The 27,500-nt window shown below is 43.5% G+C and overlaps 1 protein-coding gene across 5 annotated transcripts in view; it reads left to right on the plus strand.

Annotated features, from left to right (window-relative positions):
• adkb (adenosine kinase b) overlaps nt 1-27,500 on the plus strand; it is a 118,472-nt gene that overhangs the window by 62,282 nt on the left and 28,690 nt on the right. For all 5 annotated transcript variants that reach the window (XM_084078519.1, XM_084078517.1, XM_084078518.1 and 2 more), the window contains one exon: nt 22,801-22,971. In XM_084078519.1, the coding sequence (XP_083934645.1) occupies nt 22,801-22,971 (171 nt within the window). The remainder of the gene's footprint in view (nt 1-22,800; nt 22,972-27,500) is intronic.

The raw sequence follows: 27,500 nt of genomic DNA on the forward strand, positions 1-27,500 counted from the left end.
TTTGAAAAGAAAAAAAACAGGACATCTGAAATTGTAGTTTCTATAACAAGACATTGTTACATTGAAGTTCACCACTTTAGTTGTTATGAAACAATTATACATTTTATTAATCCATTTTTATTTTGTGTGTGTACACATGTTATTTAAGTCGACAGGTTTGTCTTGATGTTATTTTGGGAATCTTTGATTTGAGCTCCCTAATTTGAACAAAGAAATTATTGCTTTAATCCACTGTATGTTGAGTACATTCCTGAAGGGGAGGGGTTTTGGACATTGGCAGACATCCAGGCTTCCGTCCATATTGCTCTACCAGCATGCAGTGACTTTCCTCATACACCCACGTTACCTTGTAAAAACAGTTTTTGTTTTTTTTTCTGCAGGGAAAACACCATGTCCTTTCACCCTGTATTACTCCATGCATCTGGTAGACGAAAAAACACAGTTTTTCTGCACCGCATTCTGAAGGGGATGAAGTTGTTCATACTTAACACACTGAACCCTAATATCCATATTCTGGGCATTTCATAATAGGACATTTGGTGTAAGGAAAAAAAGGAAGGGACCAAGTATAGACCCAAGGGGGACCCCGGTCAATTTATGTTCTTAATGGTATCTCTATCTTCCATCACATTTAAAAAAATATATATTGATTGAATGCTTTATTAGTCAGAAATGTCAACAGCACGTGGTACATTAACTCTTTGACTGCCAGATCAATAGTGTAATAGTGTGCCACTGCTGCCAGCAAAAACAGCGATTTTACTGTACCTTTGAAGAATCATGGAATATTCTCTGTGGCCGCTGTCCTCACACCGATAGGCTCGTTACACGCACAGGGTTGTCGTAGTATAGTCCGGTCGCGATCCTCCATTCAAGAGCTATGGCCGTTTCAATGAGGCTTGTTTTGCCGTAAAGCAGGAGGAACGGAGATCTAGCAGAGATATGGCCGTTTCACTGCAGGAAATAAGCAGGAAGTAAACAATCTTTTTATTTTTTGAAATTATGTCATTTCCGGGTCTGACGTCATCAGGCAGTGAAAACTTAATCCATAGGATAGGTAACAGCGCCATCTAGTGGAAAACCACTGAAAATGAAAACTCCTCCAAACTCACAGTTGGCAGGGTGAGCCCTGGCAGAATTTGACGCGTCCATGGCAGTCGAAGAGTTAAGACATTAAGGCTAAAAGGATAACACAAAAAAGTCCTGGGGACTTGTTTCCATTGTGGTCCTATGTCTTCACTATATTCTCCCACTGTATTTAACCACATACAGTAAGCCCTATTTTATACTTTGCCGTAGGTCGGTAGATAACTGATCTACAAGCTTTTGTGGACTGTTATTTTCACTATTTTAGAAACTGAACTTTTTGCCTATTGCCCAAAATACCAGGTTGAAAGTCAGTGAATCCCTTTGTTCTTGAGTCTGCCATTACAATATGTGAGGGCGCCAGCCTACAATGTAATGGGTTCATAGCATTTATGAACATTGCATCGCTTAATTGAATAGCTACAGTGATTACTCTTCCAAGTAATGCTGAAAAGAAAATGAATAGTCACTCCGGGGCCACGAAATGCATCTGATGCCCATGTGTCGATACTCTCACCAGGGACGAAAACCTGCTCTACTGGGGGAGTAAGTGATTAAGATGAACATTATGGCGCTACAGGCGCTTTGGAATGGCGTGTCTCCTGGGCAAAGCTATTGAGTGGAGTTAAGTGTCAGACTTTGTTATATCATCACGCCGCCGCATAAAACACAGACCGAATAAATAACCCGGGAATACTCTCCTCACCGCAAACCAGCCCCAGATCTCAGGTCAGCTTGACAGATCCTGAAACCAGTTGACAAAAGGCTCAACCACAGATGCGTGTCTCTGCAACACAGATGCTGGACACTGGTCTTTGACAATTGTTTCCTTCTGCAAGGTTTCATTTTCCCCCTTTTATGTAGCCATAATTTGTTTATGGTCTGTAATAAGCCAGCACATATCGTCCTCCTGCCAGGTTGGCAGGACTCCATTCTAAACTGCCTGTCTTTTCTCTCCTTCTCCCCCTTTTCAATGACTAATGACTTCTGAGAATAATATCATACTGTATAATGATTTGATAATTTATTCATCAAAGAGCATTCTGACAAATGTTGTGGAAATTGATCGGCCGACTACAGAGGCCCAGGTTTTCAATAAAGCCTGGCGGGGGTTCGCACAAGCAGTGGAGAAGTGTTTATTTGTCATACATCAGTCCCCGTTCAGATATAGACTAGTACACTGACCTTATCTATTGTTTCTCAAGTGTATATTGTAAGCAGCTTTGGAGGCTTTATAGAGACTTAGCCGACAGGGCTGCCACTGCTCTGGAGGAACATTTGGACCTCTGGCAAGTGTCATATTTTCAGCCGTGCATTAAATCTCTTCACATACTGTACGTGGTTTTCATTTCCTTCACTTTCTCTTCCTGTTCTTTCTTTTTCTGGCTGTGATTTGATCTATTCTTTTCATGTGTGGCATTGTTGGTCGCCACCTATTTGTTTATAATTCGTTCCTGCATCAAAACTCCTCGTGCCAGCGGTTAGCCTAGTACTTGGCCCTCCAGGGCAGAGTGGAGTAGCAGCCAGAGCATCTGCCCCCCTAGCTCAACCCAGCAAAAGTCCTCCAGTTCCACTGAGATGGGCCATGTCAGAGCCACAGCCACTTTGATTAGCATGTCCATATTTATTGGCTGGCTTGAATGTCATGCACTGTGAGCCCAAGCGTCTAATGCTGTTGTTGGCCAATGGGGCCATTCCCTGCAATTACTGATAGGGGTTGTGCGTTCCAATCTGGGGAAAGCGCCAGAGACAGTGAAAAAGTGCCAAATTATTGTCCTCTGTAAATAAAAAGCAGACATCTTCTTTTGATGTTATATATGTGCGTGCCTCAGTTTCAAATGCTGTGGCGCAATCACATTTGAAAGCATTTTGCGCTCCCAACATAACAAGGGGGGACCAATCAAAACAATAACTGTGGTTCCTTTTGACAAAGCCCTTGGCTCACACTTGTCAAAAGATGTAAGCTGACTCATCCACACAAGAAGGGCATGTATCCCTGGGAGCGAGGGGCGAAAAGCTATGATGAATCTTCCCTCTGTGTTCGTCTCCCTCCACTGAGGCTGTACGGATTAATTACATGACTAGTAGCTAGTTTAGTCCCATTATTTATTTTTTCTAATGAATAATTTCATTCCCCTCTCTCTGCCTAGATTTTATTCTGCTCAGGACTTTTCAGGCATCGCCCTTTGGAAATAAGAATGCATTGATTATTTTCCATCTAGCAAATATCCCACCAACTGAGGAATAACATGCCTTCCTCCTAATTGGTTTGTTTATCTTGAGCAACAGACTCCGGGTTTGTTTGGACTCTGGCTGGCATCCACACACTGCAGCGCTCCTCAGCATGATTACTCACCTTGGGAGGAGGCTGCTGGAGCAAGGTTGATGTTCCCTGCATAGACATCAGGCTGTCATTCTCCCCGCTTATGTGACATCATTTGCCAAGACAGATTTGTTACAGGAAAAATAAATTCAGGCCTAAAAAGGGGATTGATTTAAGGACAGGCTGCTAGTGAAAGATGCGACGGGAGGGGTGGGTGAGGTAGGCAGGGAGGGAGGGGGGCCTTTCACCACTCAGAGGGTTAGGTTGAGATCCAAACAGGCTGCCAGCAGAAGATAGATTCTAGCTTTATGTATAATTGATAAACTCGATGTTCTAGGTGTCAGCTTTAAAGAGGGAGCTAGGACTATATCAGGAAGCTATTTTTCCTCTCTGAGGCGAGCATCATTTTTATTTTGTCCTCCCCCGGTCTGTGGCTTATCTCTTCAGTTCAGGAAGCCCCGTTGAAAATTATTGTTTTCTTTGAAGTCAACATTGGGAAGTGGAGCTCTAAAACCACATCCTGTTCTTTTCCTATTAGGATCGGTGGTCCAGGGCAGATAGCAATCTGTAAAGTTGACTGTACATCCTGAGTTATCAGGCTTAGCCATCTCACTCTTGACACCTTGTGCATTAATATTAGCTATGGGAGACTCCATCCTGCTGAAAGCAGCATAAAAGGATTAATGCAGCGCTTATCCTTTGGAAATAATGCCCTTTTATTGAGCGGATTTGACACTGTAGAGGCTAATGATGACATTGAATGGAGCCAGAATAAGTAATGGTGCATCGTCCCATGTCACACAGCCAGAATAGTAGCTATTTGCATTCCGTCAGCTCAGGATGTATTGATTTTGCCCAAAGGTGTACATTTGTTTTCCCAATTACAGTGGCTTTTCAACCACTGAACCACAACATTTTTACAGCATGGCTCTATAAGACGCTAGCCAACCGGTCTATGATAGTGTCTCCGAGTGTGTATGTGTTTGTTGCAGTGTCTTGAGCTAATCTCGCAAACTGCTGGACCAATCGACGTCAAAACATAGTGGAGGTACTTCTGTGGCCTACTGGCAGTGTGCATACTAAGTAAGATGTTTTCACGTTTTATCATTTTTTGGGACCTCAGTGGAATAAAAAGGACCACAGTGCAAATAAGCTTGAGCTTTTTTCATTTTTATGTTCAAATATATGGTCATATAGATGCATTTTTGTCAATAAAAATATCAATCATTCAATTAGTCAAAAATATTTAACTTGAATTAATTATTAATATTATAATTGAGGTCAAAGAGGCTGTGATCACGCTGAAACCTTGCCAAATGTTGAGTCATACATCATACAGATAGATGCATTATATACGACTGACGTCATAGGAAGGTGACTGATATCACAGGGCTGGTCTGAGATCCACATTGAGCCACGCCGTTTCTATCCCGATATTATTTCAAAACTAGCCGATCTACAAGCTCACAGTGTGTCGCATCGTGACTCCATTATTTATTTATTTATTTTCGCCTATAATGACATACCCAAAATAGGGGACACCAGGTTGAAAATGGTTAAGAAAAAGTGCAGCCCTTCCCCTGCAGGCCCGATGACGTGCGTGATTATGTCGTCGTCATAATGTACGGTACGATTTCACCTCAGAGCACTTTGCACCGCAGCAATTACAGTACAGAAAATACAATATGGCAGCTGGATGTCCCTCCTCGTCTGTCACACTGAGATGCGTGTGGCATTAGCGTGGGGTCGTGATGATGACAAATCTGCATCCCGCCAGTCGGATCCATCAGCGCTACCAGTACACAGTGTTCCACTCGGCATTGAATGATTTAATGGACCAGACGAGGACGGGGTTATGGGGGGGGGGGGGGTCATGTTATACTCGATTATTTCTGTGACGCAACCCCTGTTCTCTATACACAGGAATCATTTCTTTGAAGTTCTTAACCACTTTCAACCTGGCGTCCCTATTTTGGGCTTTCGAGAATAGCATATTGACAAGCTCGCAATCTGTTGCTTTGAGACGCATTTTGAGCTTGTAGAACGACTATTTCCGCTATTCGTCGTACGACAAAGTATATAAGTGTTTGCTTGATTCATGTTATTTTATTTTTTTCATTGCCACATCCATACTCTTAATGCTGGTGGACGGGCTAGCGGAGAAATAAACAGGAAATGTCCCCGCATGTGGTCCCTGGGCCCTGCCATGTAGGGGGAATTTAAATCAAGCAAAAAATGATTGTAATTTACTGGGGGAGAGTCTCCTTGAACCCCTAACATGATTTGATTATAAAGAGGTTAAGGGGAGTTAAACAACTATAATAATAAATCTGTCACATTTTTAATAAGATGTGCCACTTTGTATTGGAAATGATTGCGTGGTGGGGCAGGGAAGTGGCTATCAGGGAGCACCTGAGAACATTTCGCTTGCTTCTCTCTGGTAAATTGCCGCTTCCTGCAAGTGTTTTTTTTTTAAGCTGACAAGATAGTAACCTTATCAATCACAGCTGCTTCCCTTCCTCTCCCAAGGAGTTGTTGATGTGTTCTAAGTGCTCTCTCCTTTGGCTGTGTAATGGGAACATTACATGCTCATTTCACTGATGCCTCCCCGCTTCTTAATGAGCTGATAACACCCCAATTATGAAGCAAATCCTGATTTCTGATTTGCATTACCGGCCCTCATTTCACCATACGCGGCGGAAATGTACACGATTTGGGAGTGTGTTCTTTTGGCGAGATGCTTTCTCCCGTTGTGTTCAGGATGTGTGTGTTTGTGTGTGAGTGCATGTGTAGGGACACAGGAGATGGACAGATTAGATTAGATACAGTAGATGTTGCACGGCCCCAGCCGTTTGTGCGTAGAATGTGATTTAGTTGCAAGGTCTGAGACAGGCTGTGGGGCTGCTCTGGGATCAGTGATGGGTGAGGGGACAGACTGACAGTGACAGTGGGGTGGTAATGGCTCTGAATGAGGAGAAATGGCCCCTCTAAGGCCATCCCCCTCCCAATGGCAGCACACAGCAACCCTGTCCGAACACACTGCAAAATGAATCTGTCTTTACACCTGTGTGGTTCCATCCACCAGGCACTAGGAATGTCGCCTATTTATAGGTTGGCCCCATACGACGACATAACAGCGAGAGAAGCGGAAAGCGAGACATTTACTAATACCGACTTTCGCTTTTGCTAACATTGGCGGCCGCGGCAATGCCCGTAGCCCATGAGATGTTGAGACATCAGTGAGAGTACGGGGATCAGTAGAAGTAAGGGATGAGAGCGGATGGATGTATCACATGTTACAGTTTTTGAACAGGAACCCCCTGATCCAATCATCCCCGGGGGAGATGCGAGGCCAATCAAAGTCAACCTTTGGCTGTCTTGATCTGAGATCGCGATCAATCAGCGTCAGATCCACACGAATCGCATATGAAATCCCGGTTTTGTTTTCACACAGCTCCATATTTGCTTGCCTTGCCCTCCGTGTCCCTCCGCCTCTGAAACTGAAACATCACGTCTGGAACTTTGGCTGGGGGAACACTGCAGTTCATGAAAAATGCATTCACTCAGCTCTTTTTCCAACTCCATGCCTCTGATACTCTTGTCATATCATATCCATGTCATGTCGGCGTACGTATTAATTATGTAGCAAGCGGCAGTTGAGGAGGCAATATTGATGCATCTCAACTAGGAGTGCTATGCAGATCGCTCACACGTCACTGAGGAAATATAAACGGGGCTTAATTAAGGATGAGAAGGCACAATGTTTTGCCCTGCGAGTAAATAACTCTTAGCCCCTGTTTACAGCATGCATTCCAATGAAGACCTCTATTTTCTTCCTGCTCACATCTCCCCAGGGCTACAATTTATTCTTGGCCCCAGTTCTCTGTGCTGAGTCTCTCTCAATCTGACCATCGTGGTCAGTTTTTTTGGTTCAACAGAGGTATACGACCCTGGTCAATCTCGCCTGTGTTTAGTTTCCCCTTTATTTGGCTGCACTTGCAAACACACAATGTGTTGTGGAGAAACGGCACCCAGTAGAACCCTTGGAGGCGTCCCAAATTGCAAAGGTAATTTATTTCTGTGCGAGCCAAATTATGCATGAGTAAGGGGTCGCATTGTAATATGAAATTGCTCAGCAGTTGGCGCACATGCCAGACATTGTTCAGGGTCTGTGCGGCTATTTACGAGTCCTCTCTGTGCTGTAATCTCATGGAGCTATCACAGCACCATGTGAATATCAGGGGGGAAAGAAACCCTGGATGGTTCATCTTGAAATACAGCTGTTTCCCTCCAGTCCTCTTCCTCCTTCTATAGCAAATGGTCTCTCAGGATTAAACCCACTACAAACACTTTGAGGATATTAATCTTCTTTAAGGACCTCACTCAATGGTTTGAATTTGACAATAAAAAACACACACACACACACACACACACACACACACACACACACACACACACACACACACACACACACACACACACGCGTTGTGCATCATGCCAAAACGGATATGCGCCTTCCCTTGCAAATATAGATTAGCTGTATTATGATATAAACACATGCGTTAAGCTGGTAAATCTAACCCATTGCCAGTGATTGAGTCAACATTGATCCAGCATGTACTATAATGCTAGTGATTGTTTTACAGCGGTGTGATTGCGGCGGTTTGGCACGAATAAATGAAAGTTCAAAGCGCTGATCCATGAGCATAGCCTCAGGATAGGTTTCTGGAGAAAGCCAACACTTCACATGTATTATGAAGTCATCACGTCTAATTTGCGCGGGCCTCTTTTGTAATTTACCCACAATTCAGAGAACACTCTCCATGCTCTGCAGCACAATGCGCTCTCTGCACACATTGTTCACGCTCATTGGAAGAGACACTGAGTGAATGGTTCTTGGAGCTCAAATAATACGCAGCACTGTTCGTGTCATATTTGTTGGTGTGTAATGGTGCTTGATTCGTAGTTTCCTGCAGGTTTTTTGTGCGCGTTGTTTTGTTTTGATGCAGCACACAGTACGGCGCAGTACGGCGACTGTTTTGCATGCATGCAGTCCCAAGCAGCATGTTTATAACTCACTGTTGAACAGACTTTCGATTGAAATGCCTGACAGATAAATGAACACACAACATTGCATAGTCTGAGTGGGGAAAGAGTAGGGGGTAGGGGTGAAACATCTTCAGAGGAAGGATTGGGGTTTTCCACATGCCGCACACAGACATCCTCACACATGTTGAGCTTGTCTGTGCGCATCTTTGAAGATGCAAATGTGTCAACCACATGTAACCAACCACCCAGAGAGGATCTCAGATGCTCAGCTGCCTTTCTCACGGCTCCTAAATGGCCGCCAGTGATCTTCGGCTGCTTTGCCTGCGTGTGAAGGCTGCAGAGTGGGTTATGCTGGATATTGAATAATTTGTGCACATTTATCATTGAGCTAAAAAAGTACATCAAAACCATAATAGAGGACAGAAGATAGACTGATTGTGTAAGGTTATTATCTCTCCCGCGTGGCAAAGCATTATAGATTATCAGTGCAGGTTTATTTGACAGTTGCTACCACAATTAAGGCTGTATTTATAGCTCAGTCTAGCTAGCTAGCATCAACTTCTGGTGTGAAAATGGCAGTATATTATTGCCTGGGATACCTTGACTGAGGAGTCTGTGAATTATTAATGTTTTCCCTTGCACTGTCACCTATCATTGCAATACCCCCCCTGCTCTTGCATTTGAAATTCAGCGCCATCACCCAGTCCCGCGGTGTGGGCAAGTCATGTTTCTTGCTCTCATTTCAATATCTAAAGCGAAAGGTCGAAATGATATATTCAGTCCTGCCGCGGCACGAGTGACTTTACACGGGACCGGTTCAAGACGGTACACTTTCCACGAGGGCCACCCGGCCCCGTCTGCGCCAACCGATAATGAATCAATCTGTGCGAACAGTGTGAAACATTTATAGGTGGCCCCTGTGTGAGGCCAATTAGAGCGGCCTCAGTGTCCGCTGCCGTCTCTAAGCCAGGGAAGCCTCTCGTATTGTCATTATCAATATTCCTCTGTTGATCTCCAGCTGAGACCAGTCCGGCTGCTCTTTCCACACATGCTAATTTGCATTCCCCATCGTGTGTGGGAGATGCCAGAGCCCCCCGCACACCCTGTTCTCGAACTTACTGTTGCCGCTCTCTCTCTCTGTTTTTTTTTTTTTTTTTTTTTTTTTTGAGGGGGAAAGGTTTCTTTATTCGTGGCATGCCAGAGAAGGGCCCTCTGAGGATTACACTGCCTAAGCCCTTATCACTCCAGGAAATTCACTGCCTGCTTAAAAAACTGGTAGGAGTAGAGAATCAAGGGGAAGTGTTATTCTTTTTAAGTTTCTCCCTATTCCCATGGAAAGTTATTACGGGTTTGAAGAAAAGTCTTTTTTTTTTCTTTGGCACTCAAGTTTTCTCGTAACTGCATTTCATATTTCATCCCCCTTTTTTTCAGGCGGCTGGTGGAATTTCAGAAGTGGAAAATGTGAAGGCAGGTGCTTGAGAGAGAGAGAAAGAAGGGGGGGGGGCTCAGCTCTGGGAGGGCTGTGCTCACTGGGAAGCGATGTTAAACATCCAGGGGAAATGTTTGTTATTCTAATGGGATACCACCATGGTAACGGCTTTTAGAGACTCCCAAGGCTTTGTGTGGAGTACATGCACGCCTTCATCAATCTCCTCTAATTTCTTCTGGGATTAATACACGTAATCAATCCTTCTACCCAGTCATCGCCCACTTATCTGTACAGATATGTTGCTGAAACTTAGCGAAAGACATGCTACTATTAGAGGCAGCTAGCGTGATGCATAGGCCATTAACGTGGATCACAGGTTTAAGTGGAAGTAGATTCAAAAGTTCAAAAGCATTCCTTTTGTTGGGACTATATCAGTATTACATGACAACCCAGACAGACTAGTTTATATACTCCTCATACCTGCTTTTATTTAAAAACCCTTGCAAATGTGAGACCAAAGCAATTTTCGCAAGTGTTATATCTCAGGCGCCAGCGTCTTAAGTTTTATACGTTTCAGATAGGTAATGAATTATGTTATTTTGGGTGTTAATACGTTTTTATAGGGATTAAAAGGCAAAAGAGTGAGCTCATTCGCCAGAGTGGAAAAGGGAAAATGTGTCGGATGAGGAGCCCTCATGTTTTAAAAGGCTCCAATAACTTGTAAGCCCTTCTCAGTTTTATACCTTTTCTCTCCCCCTCCGCGGATTTCCTTAAGTGGCTTATGTGAATTGCAATTGCCACATGGAAGCCGGGAATACACAGAATACATTTCTCACCCGCTGTGGCCAGCTAACAGTGCGTCGAACTTGCACGTGTATGCATGCATGGTGGTGGAGTGGTTTTCAGTTCACACGTGTGGTGCTGTGGAATTTACCCCCAATCTGACAATAAACAAAGTCACAATTTGATGTTTTTCACATGAAGACATTTTAAAGTTTGTATTGTTCGTATTTATTAATGTATTTATTTATTAAAATACCTGACCTACAAGCTCACAATGTGGCGCATCGTGACCAATTGTGAGCTTGTAGATCAGCTATTTTCAAATAGCCCAAATATTAAAAATAGGGATCAAGTGGCATTATGTGAATTGCAATTGCCACGTGGAAACCTGGAATACACAGAATACATTTCTCACTCGCTGTGGCCAGCTAGCAGTACGATGAACTTGCGTGTGTGTGAGGTGATGGCGCGGTTTCACACACCCGGTGTTGTAGCACCCCCCCCACACACACATACACACACTCTGACCTAAAGCTAAGCCCCCTAGCCACAGCACCCTTCCATCAAACTCACAACACTGCTCTCTTATCTGCTGGCATTTCTGTCTGATAGGAATAGCCAAGGAGTGATATAGTTGGCTACATGTCATACCTAGTATTGTAGCATGCTCCATCTGTTCCCCCCCTCTGTGAAATATAATGCTTTTAACTTACCGGCTCTCGCCTTGGCTATTTTTTACAACTGGAGCGGAGACAGAGACCAGTGTGTTTGCTCGTCTTGGCCAAAGGCCAGAGGCTCTTTCTGATATAATCCCCACCATCGATCAGACTTTGTTTACTCTTCCATGGGCTCTCTCCCCTCCAGCAATTAGGAGGCAACCTTCCACCCTCTTGCTCCTCAGACCAGCTTTGTACGTTTATTTTTTCCTTAAGTGGTAATTTTTCATGTTGAGAGAAGTGTGGGGGCGTATATTAAGTAACGGATACTCTTCAGCCATACAGTGGCATATTGGAAATGAAATGTTTTAAGTGTTTTATCTCTAAAACGCTTTATTTTATTTATATATCTATTTCATAAATTCTTTGAAGCAGAAGCCAGCAATCACTGGACACAGACAGGCATACTTGATAGTGTAGACTACATCATTCATTTTGGGATGCTTTACAGTTTTTGAAGTCCCTTCTACTACCCTGCTCTTTTTTTTGTAAGGACCTCTTCTCGCAATTCATCTGTAGGACAACATTTCCAGCACAAAAATAAATGGAAATTGTGGAAGTGAAAGATGATTTTCCTGCATGTCTGTCTGAGAGGCATTTGCCATAATCAACCGGGCCAGAGGTTGGTCTTGGCAAAATAGGTTTGTCAGACTCAAACATACAGGTTGAAGATCATTTCACTTTTGGTAGAAATGCTGGGTGGCTAAGGTCTATAGTGCTTCTGGGTTTTGTTGATTTGATAGTAAACGTGGGTCCAGTCAGTCAGTGAACTGGTCCATGTAGTTGGACTTTTTACAACAGAAACCTATAGTATGCAACAGCAGCAGCAGTGGCATGCCCTTTTTCCTTCATACAGTAGCTTCAAAAAATGTGGGCTTAGACATAAAGAAACAAAGAGTTAGAGAACACAATGTTTTTGTTCAAGTTTTATTCACACAGGTATGATTCACCCGTGTGAATCCTTTGCACAGGCTCCCTGAATGCCCGAGGCCAATCACATTATGTTGTTGTTGTTGTTTATAGCAGCATTTCAGTAAGATGCAGATTTTCCCGGTACATTTGTATGAGAAGCCATCCCCCAGTGAGTGAAACTCTTAGTACTAAAGTGACACAGTATTTCACTGTTCATAGTTCAGTTCTGTGTGTTTTGAATTGAAGAGTTGCTCTTTAAGAACAAACTTGCAGAGAGAATATAAACACAGAGGCGATGGATGACATTTTCAATGGCATTATCTTGCATTTACTTAAAGTTTTGAGCTGCTGCAACGTCTTTCCGACTCTACCACTTTCTCTTTGATCATGAAAATGTTGATGTCTTGCTGTGGTATTTATTTACATGAGCCGTGATTGGTTGTGTTGTTAGGAAATAGGAATACAATAGAACATCATCTACCCTAGAGTGAATTGTGAAAATAATTTCTGTGAATCTAACTCCCCCTTTTAACCACATTAACCCTAGTATCCCTGTTCTGGACGTGTCATAACCAGCCAAACATTCTGCAAAAATATCAGATATGCAAGCCCATAACGTGTCACAGCCTGATGCTTTGTGAGCTTATTTATTTGATATTTTTGAAATACTTCATTTGGTGAAGAGGGAAAAAGTAAGGGACCAGGAATATATCGATAGTATTATTGTTGTTTAGACTGATGTTAGGTTCTTGTTCTACCTGGGATCCTAGTTACTTGAGGCACTACACTGTCTCTCTGCATTCTATGTACGTGATTACCTTGCTTATTTGTAAGTCGCTCTGGATGAGATCATCTGCTAAATTGCCTAGTAATGCCTTGTAATTGTAAGTATAGACCCCCGACAGGACCCCTATCAATTTCAAGACAAAACAAGAGTCTCAGTCTAATAACGGCATGGCATCCGTGTCCAATCTTTAGACATTGATAGCAAGTCACTATGTATGTTTGCAGTTTGTGAACATAGCCGCACAAATCACAATGCAGAGTTCAGTGACACAGCCACACTATACAGGACCAATTTGGATGACGCCGCATTGACACAAAGTGACTGCTTTGTGGGGATGTTGAATAGTTGGGTGATGTTCTACCTCTCCCTTGGTCAGATGGAAACACTTCACCTATAAGTACAAGTTCAGTTTCATGATGTGCATGAACATCATCATCATCATCATCATCATTTTGTCCAAACATCTATGGCAATGGTTCTCAAACTTTTTCATGTCAAAGACCCCCAAATTGACACTTATTAGCCCGCGGACCCCCATTTGAAAAATGTATGCCAGGGACCCCCATAAGAGAAGATTTTTACGGCTCTAGCAGTGATTCTCAACCATTTTAATTTCAAGGACCCCCAGTTTGACATGCATTAGGCTACGGACCCCCATTTAATGTCATTTCTATCTCTGGGACCCCAATTTATATTGTAAAATCGATGTTAATTTAACTCTGAGAGTGTACAAATGGAACCAAATGGACCCTAACGGGTCCATTTGGTTCCATTTGTACACTCTCAGAGTTACAGACCCATAAGGGTCCATTTGGTTCCTATAAATCATTTAGCTGGGGACCCCCTGGTATCCCCTCAAGTACCCCTGGGGGTCCCCGGACCCCACTTTGAGAACCAATGATCTATGGAGCACTTTTTGTGGTAGTACATTTGCACATACTGTACGTGAAATTTGTCCACTGCATTTACCCATCCTAATTATTAGGAGTAGTTGGCACTATTAAGACAGCGCTCAGGGAGCAGTTAGGGGTTAAGTGTCTTGCTCAGGGACAAATAGACCGGGCAAGCCGGGGGGGGCGAACCGTGGACCTCCCGATTCCCAGACCACCTCTCTACCCATTCCGCTATGGCTGCCTCATAGTGGTGTGAGCTGTGATGTGTCTACTTTTGAGGGGACATGCACGCATATATATATATATACTGTATATATATATATATACAAAATGGACAATATATATGTACAAATGGAACCAAATGGACCCTAACGGTCATATATATATATATATATATATATATATATATATATATATATATATATATATATATATATATATATATATATATATATATGACCCGTTAGGGTCCATTTGGTTCCATTTGTACACTCTCAGAGTTACAGACCCATAAGGGTCCATTTGGCTCCTATAAATCATATATATATATATATATATATATACACATACATACACATATATATATATACACATACATACACACACACACACACACACACACACACACACACACACACACACACACACACACACACACACACACAGACAGACAAATCATTTTCTAGACAGCGTGCTATAAAATGTGCAGCGACAACAGAATCCTTTATTTTGATGAAGATTATGTCACAATTGGTAAACTCCAAGGTTCTGTGGGCCACAGCACCCACCAGGCTGTTTATATCCCATGCATGTCCTCTGTGTACAGTATGTTTACATCATCTTTTGTGCATTCAATATTTCTGCTCCCCAGGCCTGAAGAAAACAAAGATGATCAGAGTTGACTTCTAGCATCATCACTGTGCCGAGAAGATAAAAACACGGCGCAGGGAATAAATAAATGAACTCAAAAGTTTCCTGGCATTGACAGTTGGCTGTATTTCCCTCTAGTTGTCATTTTATATAACCGTGTCATTTTTTCTTTTTTTTTTGCACAATTCCACCGTGCATTGGCTCTGCTTGATTTGATTTAGGACCTGCACTTTCAAGGAAGTTGTGCTAAGGGTATGAGAGTTCACACTTCTTGCCTGCAGGCAATTGATTTTCCAAACTTGGTTTTAGTGGTGTACTGATACCAGAGTTGGGCTCTATTTTGTATCAGTCAAGGCCAGCGATACAAGCAACTAGTGCAATGTTATTTTATGCTGCTGACATTATGTTCCCAATTATACAGGTGTGGAAATCCCTTACCCTTATCCCTTATCCATACCCTTACGGGTCAATTCTTATACTCTCAAGAGTTAAATTGACACTAAGGATTTTGCAGTGTAAATCGCTTCTAATGGACTGTACTGCACTTTTTCCTTAGGATTTTTCTGTAGAATACCATATGACCAAAACTGTCGATATAAAGGAATTTATATTATATTATTATATAATTAGTAGCCTGCACAGTCAAGTACTCATACTGTCTCAGCAGAAAAAAAATATATTGAGCGACTTCTTGCTTTGCACTTTCGGAAACCAGTTGTAATACTCTACAGTACAACTACTACTACTCTCTTCCTTCATCTCAAATTCTAATTTGGCGTTTAGGCAAAAAGCTGTTAGCAGTTTGTGTTGAGATCCAGGGCCATCAAATTACAGTTGGAAGTAGATTTGTTTTTTTTAGGTATGAATAATTAAGGATACGTTTTTAGTTTTTTACTATACACTGCTCCTTTGCTGGCACTGAGCTTACACAGTCAGGAGTTATTATTATTAGAGTGAATTTAAGCAGCCCCCATGCCCTTGGCTCTAAACAGTGGGCACCGGGCTCCTGCATTGAGTTTGACAGCCTTCACACAATATTGTGCAAGGGCACTCCCTTTGCCTCTCATGCTGGTTAAATGTAATATGGCAGATGGATAGTATTTGCAGGAAAAGTGGGGGTCGTCCCCCACCCCGCTTGCCCCCTGCTCACTCTCTTTTCGGTCTCTTGCCAGCACCTCAGACATTTGCGAGGGGGAGAAATATGTATCAAATTAACTGTGAGCAACAGGGCCGCCGAGCACCCTGCCCTTGTCTTTTCAGCAATCAGAGCTTTGTTATTTTAGTCTTTCAACCAAAACCAAATTTGATTCAATGGCTTCAGCAATTACCTGCAATTTTCCGATCTGGTGCACCAGCTCTCCCTCTCTCTCGCTGGGCTGATCGTTTTTCGTCGAACAGTGAGGGATTGTCCCGCTGGTTCCTCGCCGCCGTGTTTAAGTTGAGTGTGCTAATTCATTTACGTCCACAGAGTGGCACATTTGGAAATGTTCACTTCTGTGCAACAGTGTCGAGGAATGTCTGCAGAGATTTGGTTTCTGTCTGTTTGTGACCTCTGTGGTCACTTGGCCGTTGAAACTGGAAACCCCTTGGCGGGCGCAGACACCCCAACACCGCACCCCTGCTTTATACATCTGACCCATATATTAATATATATGTCCTTTCAAGCCAATTCAGCTGAGAAAAATCTGAAGTCTCAACATCTGTTTCCACATAGGTGTGTTTTGCAGATTTCTATTCCATTTTCCATCGCCCCCCCCCCCCCCCCCCCTCCAGCCCCCACCAACTCCTCTTCCATTCCCCATCCTGAACTGAAGTAGCGTAGGAACTGCGGGAGTTCAAACTTGACTCCAAAAATATTTGTGTGTGTGTATGTGTGTGTGTCAGTGATGTTTCCCCTTCAGAGGTACTGAAGGAGAGAGAACTGCTTGCGCTAAAATGCTAATTAAGTGCAGTGTGGCAGACAAGGACACTTGAGAGTGTATGCATTAGCAAGTTTTAACTCCCTGCAAACCAAACAGTTTGTTCTATCCTGCCTCAGCCTCCAGTGATGGTGGAAGAACAACAGTAGAAAATGAAGTGGAAATCGACTTACTCTGGAGCGTGCATGTTTGTGTGTGTGTGTGTGTGTGTGTGTGTGTGTGCGTGCCCACATCTCTTTGTTGTGCCCATGCTTTCATTACCACCATAACAGAATTTTGGGAGAAGAAAGCATTGCTTCTTTGCCGGAATGATGTTTTGTTTCGTCTCTTAACAGAGGTAACATATGGTATCTGTAAGAGGGAGTTGGTTTGTGCTATGCACTGAATTATTTTGTGGATTAGTACTGGCATTTGAATGCTCTTGGCTTTAAATCTTGTCTGTTTTAGATCTTAAGTACATTCCTTGGCATTCCCTCTCCCTCTCAGGCTGGCCTCTTACCCTGGCCAACACATTTTTGAAACTCTGGAGCTGTACAGGAGAGAGCAAAAGCCAGCCATTTGAAGAGCCCCCGAAGCCCATCTCATGTTACGATTTGCAAGATACCCTATAATCGCACCAATTCTTTTCACTGTTGTGATGCCAGTAACACTAACTTCTTATTTGAGTTAACCACTCAAACCCTATATACTTCATTGTACGATGAGCAGTGGAACTCGCCAATCACAATGTGGCGCATTGTGAGCTTGTAGATCTGCTATCTTTGCTATTTGTAAAAATATAAAAAAATAGGGACGCCAGGTTGAAAGTGGTTTACCACTTGAACCCTAGCATCCCTATTCTGGGGGCAAACATTTGGCGAAAATCTAGAAGCTCACAACGCGTTGTGACACGTTGTGAGCTTGTAGATCCGCTATTTTGGGCAAAGACATTTGGTGTAGACAGAAAAAAGGAGGGGACCAAGTATAGAATCCTGGGGGACACCAGTCAACTGAAATATAGGGTTTAAGTGGTTAAATAACATGCAACTAGTTTTTGCATCGCTTCTATGCAGCGGAGGCATCCGGGGTTAATGTGATTATGTCCTGTGATGGCCGTACAAATTGCTGGCCGGTAGTGTGTGACTCTCCCCCCGAAGTGTTCTGCGGTCCGCCCTTAATGTCTCGTTTTATCCACGCTCATTAAGGATGACCTTGACCAGGTACGTTTTTAGTTGCTGCCACGACCCTTCCAGCTGCATCGCTGTTATGTCACGTGTACAACAGGAGACATCCGCAACATTTGGAAAAATATAATCAGTTGGTAAATTGAGTAATATTTAAACCAGAGGAAGATTTTTGAGAAATAAATGCAGCAGCAGTTAGTAAGTAATGTCTCTGCACAGTTGTTAAATCCAGGGTTTGTGGCACATTTATGTTGCCCCGGAGATCCTAGCTGACACGATACCGCCTTTCCCTCATCTCCAAGTGCTTTACAAGCTTACCCTGCGGCCCACAACCCCCCCCCCCCCCCCCCACCCACCCCTTAGTTTCCAGTATGGTTGGCCTCCTTCCAGCCCCTTCAGAAGAAGTGGATGAATTCCTAGATATCTGATAAGGTCCTCCCGAACATGATTCTTAATGTTAGCGAAAGAAGAAGAAGCAGATGCTATCAGTGCGGTTGGATTGCCTCGCAGTCAGATCAAACATATTGTGAAAGTGCTGGGAATGCTGAATCAGGCTGCGGAGGGATTATTTCTTTTTTTACCTCTAAAGTCCATTTGTTATCTTTTCCCCAGGTCTAATTGAAGGTGTTTTCAGATTAGACTGACTGGTGCTCCTGTTCCCGTACGTAGAAAACGATATTGGCATCTAAAAACCCCAATAGCGCACTAGCTTGGCATACCAAAGGTTAACCACTTTCAGCCTGGCATCTCTAATTTGGGCGGGTCATTATAGGTGAATATTTTCAAACATTTTTGAGTTTTGAGTTCAAAAAATACCAGCTTGTAAAAGGCTGTTTTTGCATGACACCATCATAAGACAATGTGCAAAGTATAAAATATGACAAGTGGTCAACCACATGAACACTAGCATCCCTATTCTTTGCATGTCATAATAGGCAAAAATAGGCAAACATTCTGCTTGTAACTGTGAAGTTACAAGCTCACTTGTGAGCGTGTAGACTGTAGATTGTCTATTTTCGCTATTTGACATTCAACAAAGTATGTAGGGTTTAAGTGGTTATTATGAACGACCGTGTCAAGAAAGTGTCAAGGTGAAACGCTGTAATTATAAATGTACTTTATAATCTCCCTTTGAAACTTGTTTCAGGAATATAGAGTAGCCCTGAAAGCTTTCTTGTTGTCTCTGTGGTTTTTATTTTCCACTCACTCAAGAAGATACTTTGTGGCCCCATTACTCACTTACCTCTCTCTGTCCTTTCTCACTCCCTTATCTGGTAGAGCGAGAGCCTCTGTTTTGCTCTCTAGTGTGAAGGTCTGTTTGTGTGGATGTGGCTCTGTGTGTCTATTTGTGTAAAACAGCAGGGCCCTTGGATATAAGGGGAGTAAAATAGATCTGGGAACGCCAGCGTAGCGTGCCAGAGGTGCCTTGATGGAGCTGGAGTCACACTGAGCTAATGAAGCTCCAAACCTCGGCTATCGATCCGCCACCGCAAAGGCGCTTCACAAAGATAACCGAGGCAGGGACCAGTGTGTGGCATCACGCGCACACTGATCTGTGTGACATCTAATTCTGCGTAATGAACCCGCTGCACCATGAGAGCATGATGATGGGGGGGCTGCCTATGGTAATGACAGGGAAGCACAAGGCAGGGTCTTTGTGTGGCTTTGATGGAAGCACTGTTAACTGAGCTCACCGGACCTTCCAGACAATCATCTTTTGTACCGGAAGTCATCGCCGGTACAAAGCTCTCTAGCAAGAGAGAGCTGCGATATGGGGGCCGCTCAGACAGTAGTCTCGAATTGCCAGACGATCAGAGATCTCCACCTACTGATATGTGTGGCGAAATCTAAATTCAATGTAGGGGTGAGAACAGCTGCTGACAAACCTACGCCTACTACTTTTAAAACTATTGCCATGTCTTGGCATTGGTTCTTTAATGCAGCTATTATTATTATTATCATTATCGTTATAATTATTATTATATATTTTCTTTTCACATGGTTTCCACCCAGTACTATTTAATTGAATTTAGATGTCACCAGACGTATCAGTAGGCGGCGATCTCTGATAGTCTGGCTACTTGGACGTAATTTGGCACGAGTGTAGGTACTGTATTTCCACTTTGCTCGGAGGTGGTGTTATTGTGTGTTCTCTCCATCATTCCTCTGAGTAATGGGAGGTGTCGAGTGAAAGTGTCCTGATACAGTATTCTAAACGCACCCCCCTCCCCCTGCCCCAGCAGAATTAAAATAGACCTGGACAAAACTGCTTTCTTCCCATGACCACCGCTGGTGGCACAAATGAAAATGCCCTTCCCAAAATAGATCATTTTTACCCTTCACATGTCCACTTTTATTTTCGGCCCGGTGACATCATGCCATCCATCACACCCAGCTCCTCAGACCTGAGGAGCCCCAGGAAAAACAGTGATACAATGCGGCGAGTGACAGTCCGCTGCCGCCACTGCAGAATGAAACCTCTGTGGTTAGATTACCACAGTCCTCAACTCACACTACCATTTAGACAACGTCTTTGTGCAAGTGGAGTGGAAGTCATTCCTCTTTTGGGTTAAACGCTGAAAATGGACGCGTTGCTCTCCCAAGTCTTCCCTCAAATTACTGCTCGACATGGCCAGACATCGCTTCTTATTATATCGTTTGCCAGGAAAATGCATCCCCGAGACGAGAATGCCTTTATTAAATGTTTTGGGCTGGATGGAAATTGTACAAAGTGTACCCAGAGCACTTTGATCACCCTGACCTGGAAACGTGATCATTGTCCCCTTCACAAGGCTCCCTGACACCTGGGGAAACCGTATCTGTTATTCTCGACACATGATCCACGCCACAGCGCTAAAGACTTAACTTCTCATGTTTCCCTGTCCGCAAAGTCAAGTCTGCCGATGGGAACTGGAATTTCACATGGCTCAGGCTTCTGGTTTTGTCTACCCACAAGCCACTGGAGTCACAAAGTTTGGGAATTCAATTGAATTTAAAAAAAAATCATCTGAGTTGTTTTATGAAAGGGATGCCACTGGCATTTTCTGTTAACATCAAACACACACACAAAACAATTCTTAACAGAGGAACAGAGTTTTACATGGGTGATTAATTAAAAATAAAATAAAAATGTGCATGAATGTATTCTTTGAGGAAACTCAAATTGGGAACTTTTCAATATCTAGAGATTATATAAATGATGTACTTTAGATATTGTAAAACATGTTCAAGTTGGCTACTTAAGTCATGAAGAAGATACAGTTGAGCCAGAAATCAGCTTAGTGGATTTTAACCACTTAAGCCTTATTTTATACTTGTGTCGTACGGTGAAAATAGTGAATCCAAAAGCTCAGAATGCATCACAATGCTTTGTAAGCTTGTTATCGGCTATTTTAGCTAGTTTGGAACATTTACAAAAATGTCTGCCTATAATGACATACTCAAAATAGGGACGCCAGGTTTAAAGTGGTTAATTCTCCTTCTAGAAAAAGGGGGATCTCTATCTCTGCAATCCAGTGTGATCATATGTGCGCTGGCAGTGATAGTGTTGTTGGAGGTAAATTGCACAGAGCCAGTGTGTGATTAGAGAAGCTGTGGCATGGCTTTTAAAGTTCACCACCCCTCAGGATATTTGATCAAGCCACGGGCCTTTGATCAGAGGCAGCATTATGGTAACCGTGACAGTTTATTTTCGACTACAAAAAGGCCATTTGTGTCAGAAAACAATCTCCCTTCCACCGACACATTGGCACATTGCAAAAGAAAAATGTCAGGGTCAATGATGGGCCATTAGCCCGGAGTGAGTTCCTTTTGTGTTCGCAGGCCCATTCAAAACACCTCTCCTCTACAACAGATGGCACCATGACATAGCAACCCACGGGCACTGACCCAGTCCGCAATGAAAGACGTTTCCCCCCAAAACCACATGACATGCATACTGTAACTGTAAAGTAATGAGAGAGTCTCACTAGAGTGAAACACTGCATGAATATGTAATAACAAATGCGTTGTAATACATTTTATGTCTGATTGACTACACAGCCGTCCTAGATTCATCGGTATTATACTCTATTCTTTTACACGAAGGTCGCTCCTCCATTCCTGCAAATGTCATACGTGCTTTAATGAGAACTACACTGTTGGCCACAATGGAAGCTTTTCAGCTAGATTAAATGTATCACCATGCTGAAATGTTCCCCCCCCTCCCTTTACCCTGCCCCTATTGTGACACAGTGGTTTTATAGAGAAGCTTGTTGCTGAAAAACAAGGTTAAGAAGATCAGTATCAAAGGAGGAGTGTTTTTGTGTGGTTTGCAGGAGAGTCTCGCTTCAGGTTTCAACCTGAAACACAAAGGTGTTTTCTTACCTGATTTGTATTCATTCACACAATGAGTGGACCTGCCTCTCTTGTTTCCAAGTAAGGAGAGTCCAGACGAGACTTTTGTTCCCCCTATCATCGGATACGTGCATGTTGCTTCCTTCAGTACAAGCCTTGGACTCCAGCCACAAGCTTTGTCCTGGATGGATTTTTTTCCTGCCTCCCCCCCTTTTTTTTCTCTCTTGTACATGTTTCCAAGAACCCATTTGAGATAAACGCTCAAGTGAGCTACCACCGTTTGTCTCTCATGTTATTTTAATAACACCACACCGTGTCACCCCCAAAATCGCCCTGTCAGAATCCAAAAGCCACAAATTAGCAGTTTTATCCGAGGTGGCCTGTACAGTTCAGTCCATTTAGGCCCATGTTCCGCTGTCAAAGCCACAAACGATGCTGTCTGCACAGAAGGGCCGCAGGGATCGTTTTTCTCGGGCATGGGCAATCAAAACCACTGAAAACATGATGTGAGTGAATATTGCTGTCTTGTTTCCAGGGCTTTTTCCTGACCGTGTCCCCGGAGTCGATCCTCAAGGTGGCCAAGCATGCCTCAGAAAACAACAAGATCTTCTGCTTGAACCTCTCGGCGCCATTCATCAGCCAGTTCTTTAAGGAGCCACTGATGAAGGTCATGCCATACGTCGACATTGTGTTCGGCAACGAGACGGTGAGTGCAACAACAGGGCCATTTGTCAGGGCCTTCAGGAAAGATGTACTCTGCAAAGTTCAAAACGTGTGTGTGTGTGTGTGTGCGTGTGTACATGTGTGCGTGTGTGTGTGTGTGTGTGTGTGTGTGCGTGTGTGGCTTGAGTTTCTGAGCCAGAAAAGGAGAGTGCTTACATTTTGAAGATTCTATCCTCTCACCTTGTTGAAAGGAAAATTAAATGCCCTGTCTGCTGTTTTTTTTCTGTTTTTTTAATCCATGTACCCATTTAACATTTCACTTAGCCAGCGCCCCATAAAGAGATGGATAAGAATTAGCCTGGTAATCATTCATCTTAATCGCGTCACCGTTTCATGCCAGTTAATCTATTGATTTTCCCAGCCGTGTGGAAGTGAGTAGTTGGTTGGAGGTCAGGCTGTGGTCACAGGCTGTGGTGCTGTAGGGAAGTATCGTCTAACAGGCCGGCGGCGCTTGACTTCGGGGGTACCGCCTAGACAAACTATACCTCTGGGGGCAGATCTCTGGACTGCACTCGCCTCCCCACTGCTAAAGCTACTAAACAGAGCCTTTTCTTCGGGTTTAGAGATGGGGTCCACAGACCGGGACAGAATTGGAAGAAACTGCTCAGCATTTGAGGATTTATTGCTGTTGCTGACTTCAGCTTTTCCCCTCTCCTCTTTTTCTCTCTCTCTCTCTCTCCCTCCCTCCCCATAAGCTCCACAAGACCTCCCTTTTGCATATGCGCCCCCCTCTCTCGATCTCTCTCTCTCTCTCTCCCTAATTGCCGTGAGGAACGATTCTGTCTCCTAAACCGCAGAGTACATTTTGCAAACGTTATGTATTTTCGGGTGGGTGGCACTGTAACTGTTTGCTTAAGAAGTTTGCTCACACCTCCACGTCATTACACTTTAATGACTGGGGATAATTACAACGTACGTTTGTTCAAAGAGATGATCTTTTCTGAGGCTCTGTGTCCGGGCTCGCTCTCTGGATTCGAATCGAGCTAAGAGTGGCGAAACAGCCCCGTCTTTTCGAGGATAATCAAATGAGATGCTCATCGCTAAAGCCAGGGGTGTAGTGTTGTTTATTTAAGAACCGGAGTGCACCTATAGTGCAAGCATGCGCACTGTGAAGTTGTGGCTTGTTTCAAAGGTTATGTAACCACTGTTCCTGTGGTGGTAAGTTTACATACATTAGTCAACTATCACTAACCACACAATCAGAAGGATAGACTGACTTCATGTTCAGTCTCAACATGATGATGACAGTGCACAACATTATCGGTGACGACTAGGGTTGTCCGATATTGGCTTTTTTACCGATAACCGATATACCGATATTGTCCAACTCTTAATTACCGATACCGATATCAACCGATACCGATATATGCGGGGATTATTGTGATTAGGGTAAGCTCAAATTTCATATCACACACACCATATACAGTAAGAACTCCTGTAACTTATTTATAAAGCAAAAAAAAAAATAATAATAATAATAATTTTTTTTTCAAAAACCGATACCGATATTTTCCCGATATCAATTTTTATGCTAATATCGGCCGATAATATCGGGAGGCCGATAATATCGGACATCCCTAGTGACGACGCATCTTGACAAATATGAAAACATTATTGGTGACTGCCCACCTTCACAAATATGAAAACATTATTGGTGACTGCCCACCTTCACAAATATGAAAACATTATTGGTGACTGCCCACCTTCACAAATATGAAAACATTATTGGTGACAGCGCACCTTGACAAATATGAAAAGATTATTGGTGACAACACACCTTGACAAATATGAAAACATTATTGTTTATGGCGAACCTTGACAAATATGAAAACAACCCACCTCATCTTCTTCTCTGCCTGTCTGATGGCATCTATGTCGCTTCTCTGGTGTGGTTTAATAACGTGAAATAGTTGTCAGAGGGTGAATGTCATACCCATAGATATTCTTATGTATTTATATGAAAAGGTCTGTTGTTTTTCGTTGTGTTATGTTATCACTGCTAGTTAGCTAGCAAGCATTAATAGAAGCCAAATGTGCCGCTGTGCCGCTCAAAGGCTACAGCTACGCTCGAAAGGTGGAATGTTTTCTTGCATGTTACTCAATGCCTGAGTTGATGCTGTGAATCAATTAACACACCTTAAATGTCAATATGAAAACTTTGACCATTTCATTCATTTGTTATTATTGGCTCTCTTGCGAGACATGCTTGGGTGACGATTGTATATTGAAACGATGAAAACTATTATTTCAACCAGATTGTGCAAACTGCAAATATTCTATTTTCTCACTTGGTGGAAAAAAGTGGAGGAACGTCGTTCTGTTGTGCTCCGGCAGCAGTACACCCCAGGCTAACACCCCTCAAAGTGGCCCAGTATTTATTGTAGGATCTATGGCACCGTTGCAGAGTCCAAAGTGTTTTGACATCTCTTGGCCTCCGCAGTGTAGGACTACTGAGAAGCGTGAGCCAGAGTGACTGTTCATACGGCTAGGCCCTCGAACCCCTGTTGTGTTGGAACCCAGACGATGTTGGCGGTCATGCAGTGTTGCATGGTGAGTGACAGACAACAGGACTGCCTCAGCCACGCTCAGCCACCACCCCACTCCACCCCAGCACCACCCCACCCCTCTCGGCCCAACGCTTGCCTCGATCTCCCCCTCTGGTGATGGATCAGCTTGAGCCCATGACGCTCTCATAACAAGTCACTGACAGTCAGGATCACACACACTGACTCCCGTAGCCTTGCAGAATATGCTGTAAGGGAAGGCTAATATGCTTGTCTGTCTCCTCCCCTCCCACAATCATAACAGATGAAGTCTCCTGTTTTGAGCTCCAAACTATTTTGAACTTGTGCAGAATCGCTGATACGGAATTTATGAAGGGTTGATTACACTTAATGCAGGCATCTACATGGAATCGTGATTGTTCAACATAACAAATACTCATCTAGTCAGAAAATTACAGTGACACCCGCCCCTCCCCCCTTTCTTTGAAAATGAAATGCCTTGTTCCAAGTCAGTAATTTAATTACCAGGATTAGGATCTTATTTCAGTCACATCGCAATTCTCTTTTGATAGTTTGGAATTTCAAAATTATCCCACAAACACCACCAGAGACTCCAAAATGTCAATAGCTGCCGTGTTTTTCTGCTCTTGTTTCTTCCTCGCTTCTCGCCCCTGCTTTCTGATGTTGAAATGTGTCTGTGCTTTTGACTGAGACCGCCCTGGGTAATTCTGCTGTAACTCGATCCTGCTGGTACTTGTTTGAAACCTGGCATCAGCAGGCCTGCCTGCCTGCCTGCGTTGGCCTATCGGCAGCCTCCTGCTTATATAACAGTCTCCCATCCGTCCTGTAATTACTGCCTTTTTGGGACATGGTGTAGTGTCTGCTCCTCTGCTGTCAGGGAGGTGGAGAGGCTAGTGACGCTGTTTCTATGGTGCTGGGCCTTTCCGAGATGGCTGGGGACGGAAGACTCTGTGAGGCTCCGAGACATCAGACGCTACTTCACTTAATTGGCAAACATGTCGTGTGATAACCTGGGAACAGCACAGGCCTAATTGAGTCCTCCCGCGCTGTCCTCCTCTGACTACCTGACATGGAACCCAGGGCATTACATTTCCCTCCATTTAATGGCCACAGTTAATTAGGCCCGAATGAGGGAATCATTACCGCTGGAAAAACCACATGCCAGCGGATTCGCCGATAAAATTAGCCACAATTTGCTTTTGCCATTTGAGCGTCGCAGATAAACCGCACAATTGGGGTAAAGGATTGGGCCATTACCACCGGATTTGTTATTGTGGAATTTTAGACATATCATAGACAAATGGAATGATTAATTGAGGCTGAATTAATCACACTGACTGACTGTTCCATAAGCCAGGATTCACGGCAGCCTCTCGATTTAGATCATTTCAAGTAATTGGACCTTTTTTTTAATCTGGCCAGCAGGAGCAATGGTGAGACGGTTTAAAAATATGCTTTCCTAATAAAACGGTAACGCAGATGAGAAGCTTGAGATTTCTTTTTTGCCCCACAGCCAATAATACTCCATCCTACCGCCCCCTCTCTTTTCTGCCATTGACATTATATACCACCCCCATACAGGAGCTCCACACGCCTTCCACTGCTGTCCAATCCGTTCAGCACCTCCATACTCTGAGGGAGCTTATTTATGTGGGTCCCGGCCCCGTCTTCCAAACCATTGTAATTGAATACTCAATAGGTGAGCCATTTAACAAAAGTGGAAATGGCATTCAGCTATGTATTAATGCACTTTGCTCAGGCAAAAGGAGCCATCATCATTCCTGTGTTCAAGCTGTTTTTTAAAGAGCATTTAGCCTGCCTGCTCCCCAGGCAGTAAAAGCGAAATGACACAGATTTTGTTCTTCCCTGATACTTTTTTGTGTGCTTGTTCCTTACCTAATATTTTGCACGGATATCTTGCTTATTTTCCCATCCGTCCCTCAGCACCTTTCCGTGATCTGTGGAAGGATACAAGCAGCCTCTACAG

Source organism: Gymnoscopelus microlampas (genome assembly GCF_963454915.1).
Source record: "Gymnoscopelus microlampas genome assembly, chromosome: 14".
NCBI classification, from domain to species: domain Eukaryota; kingdom Metazoa; phylum Chordata; class Actinopteri; order Myctophiformes; family Myctophidae; genus Gymnoscopelus; species Gymnoscopelus microlampas.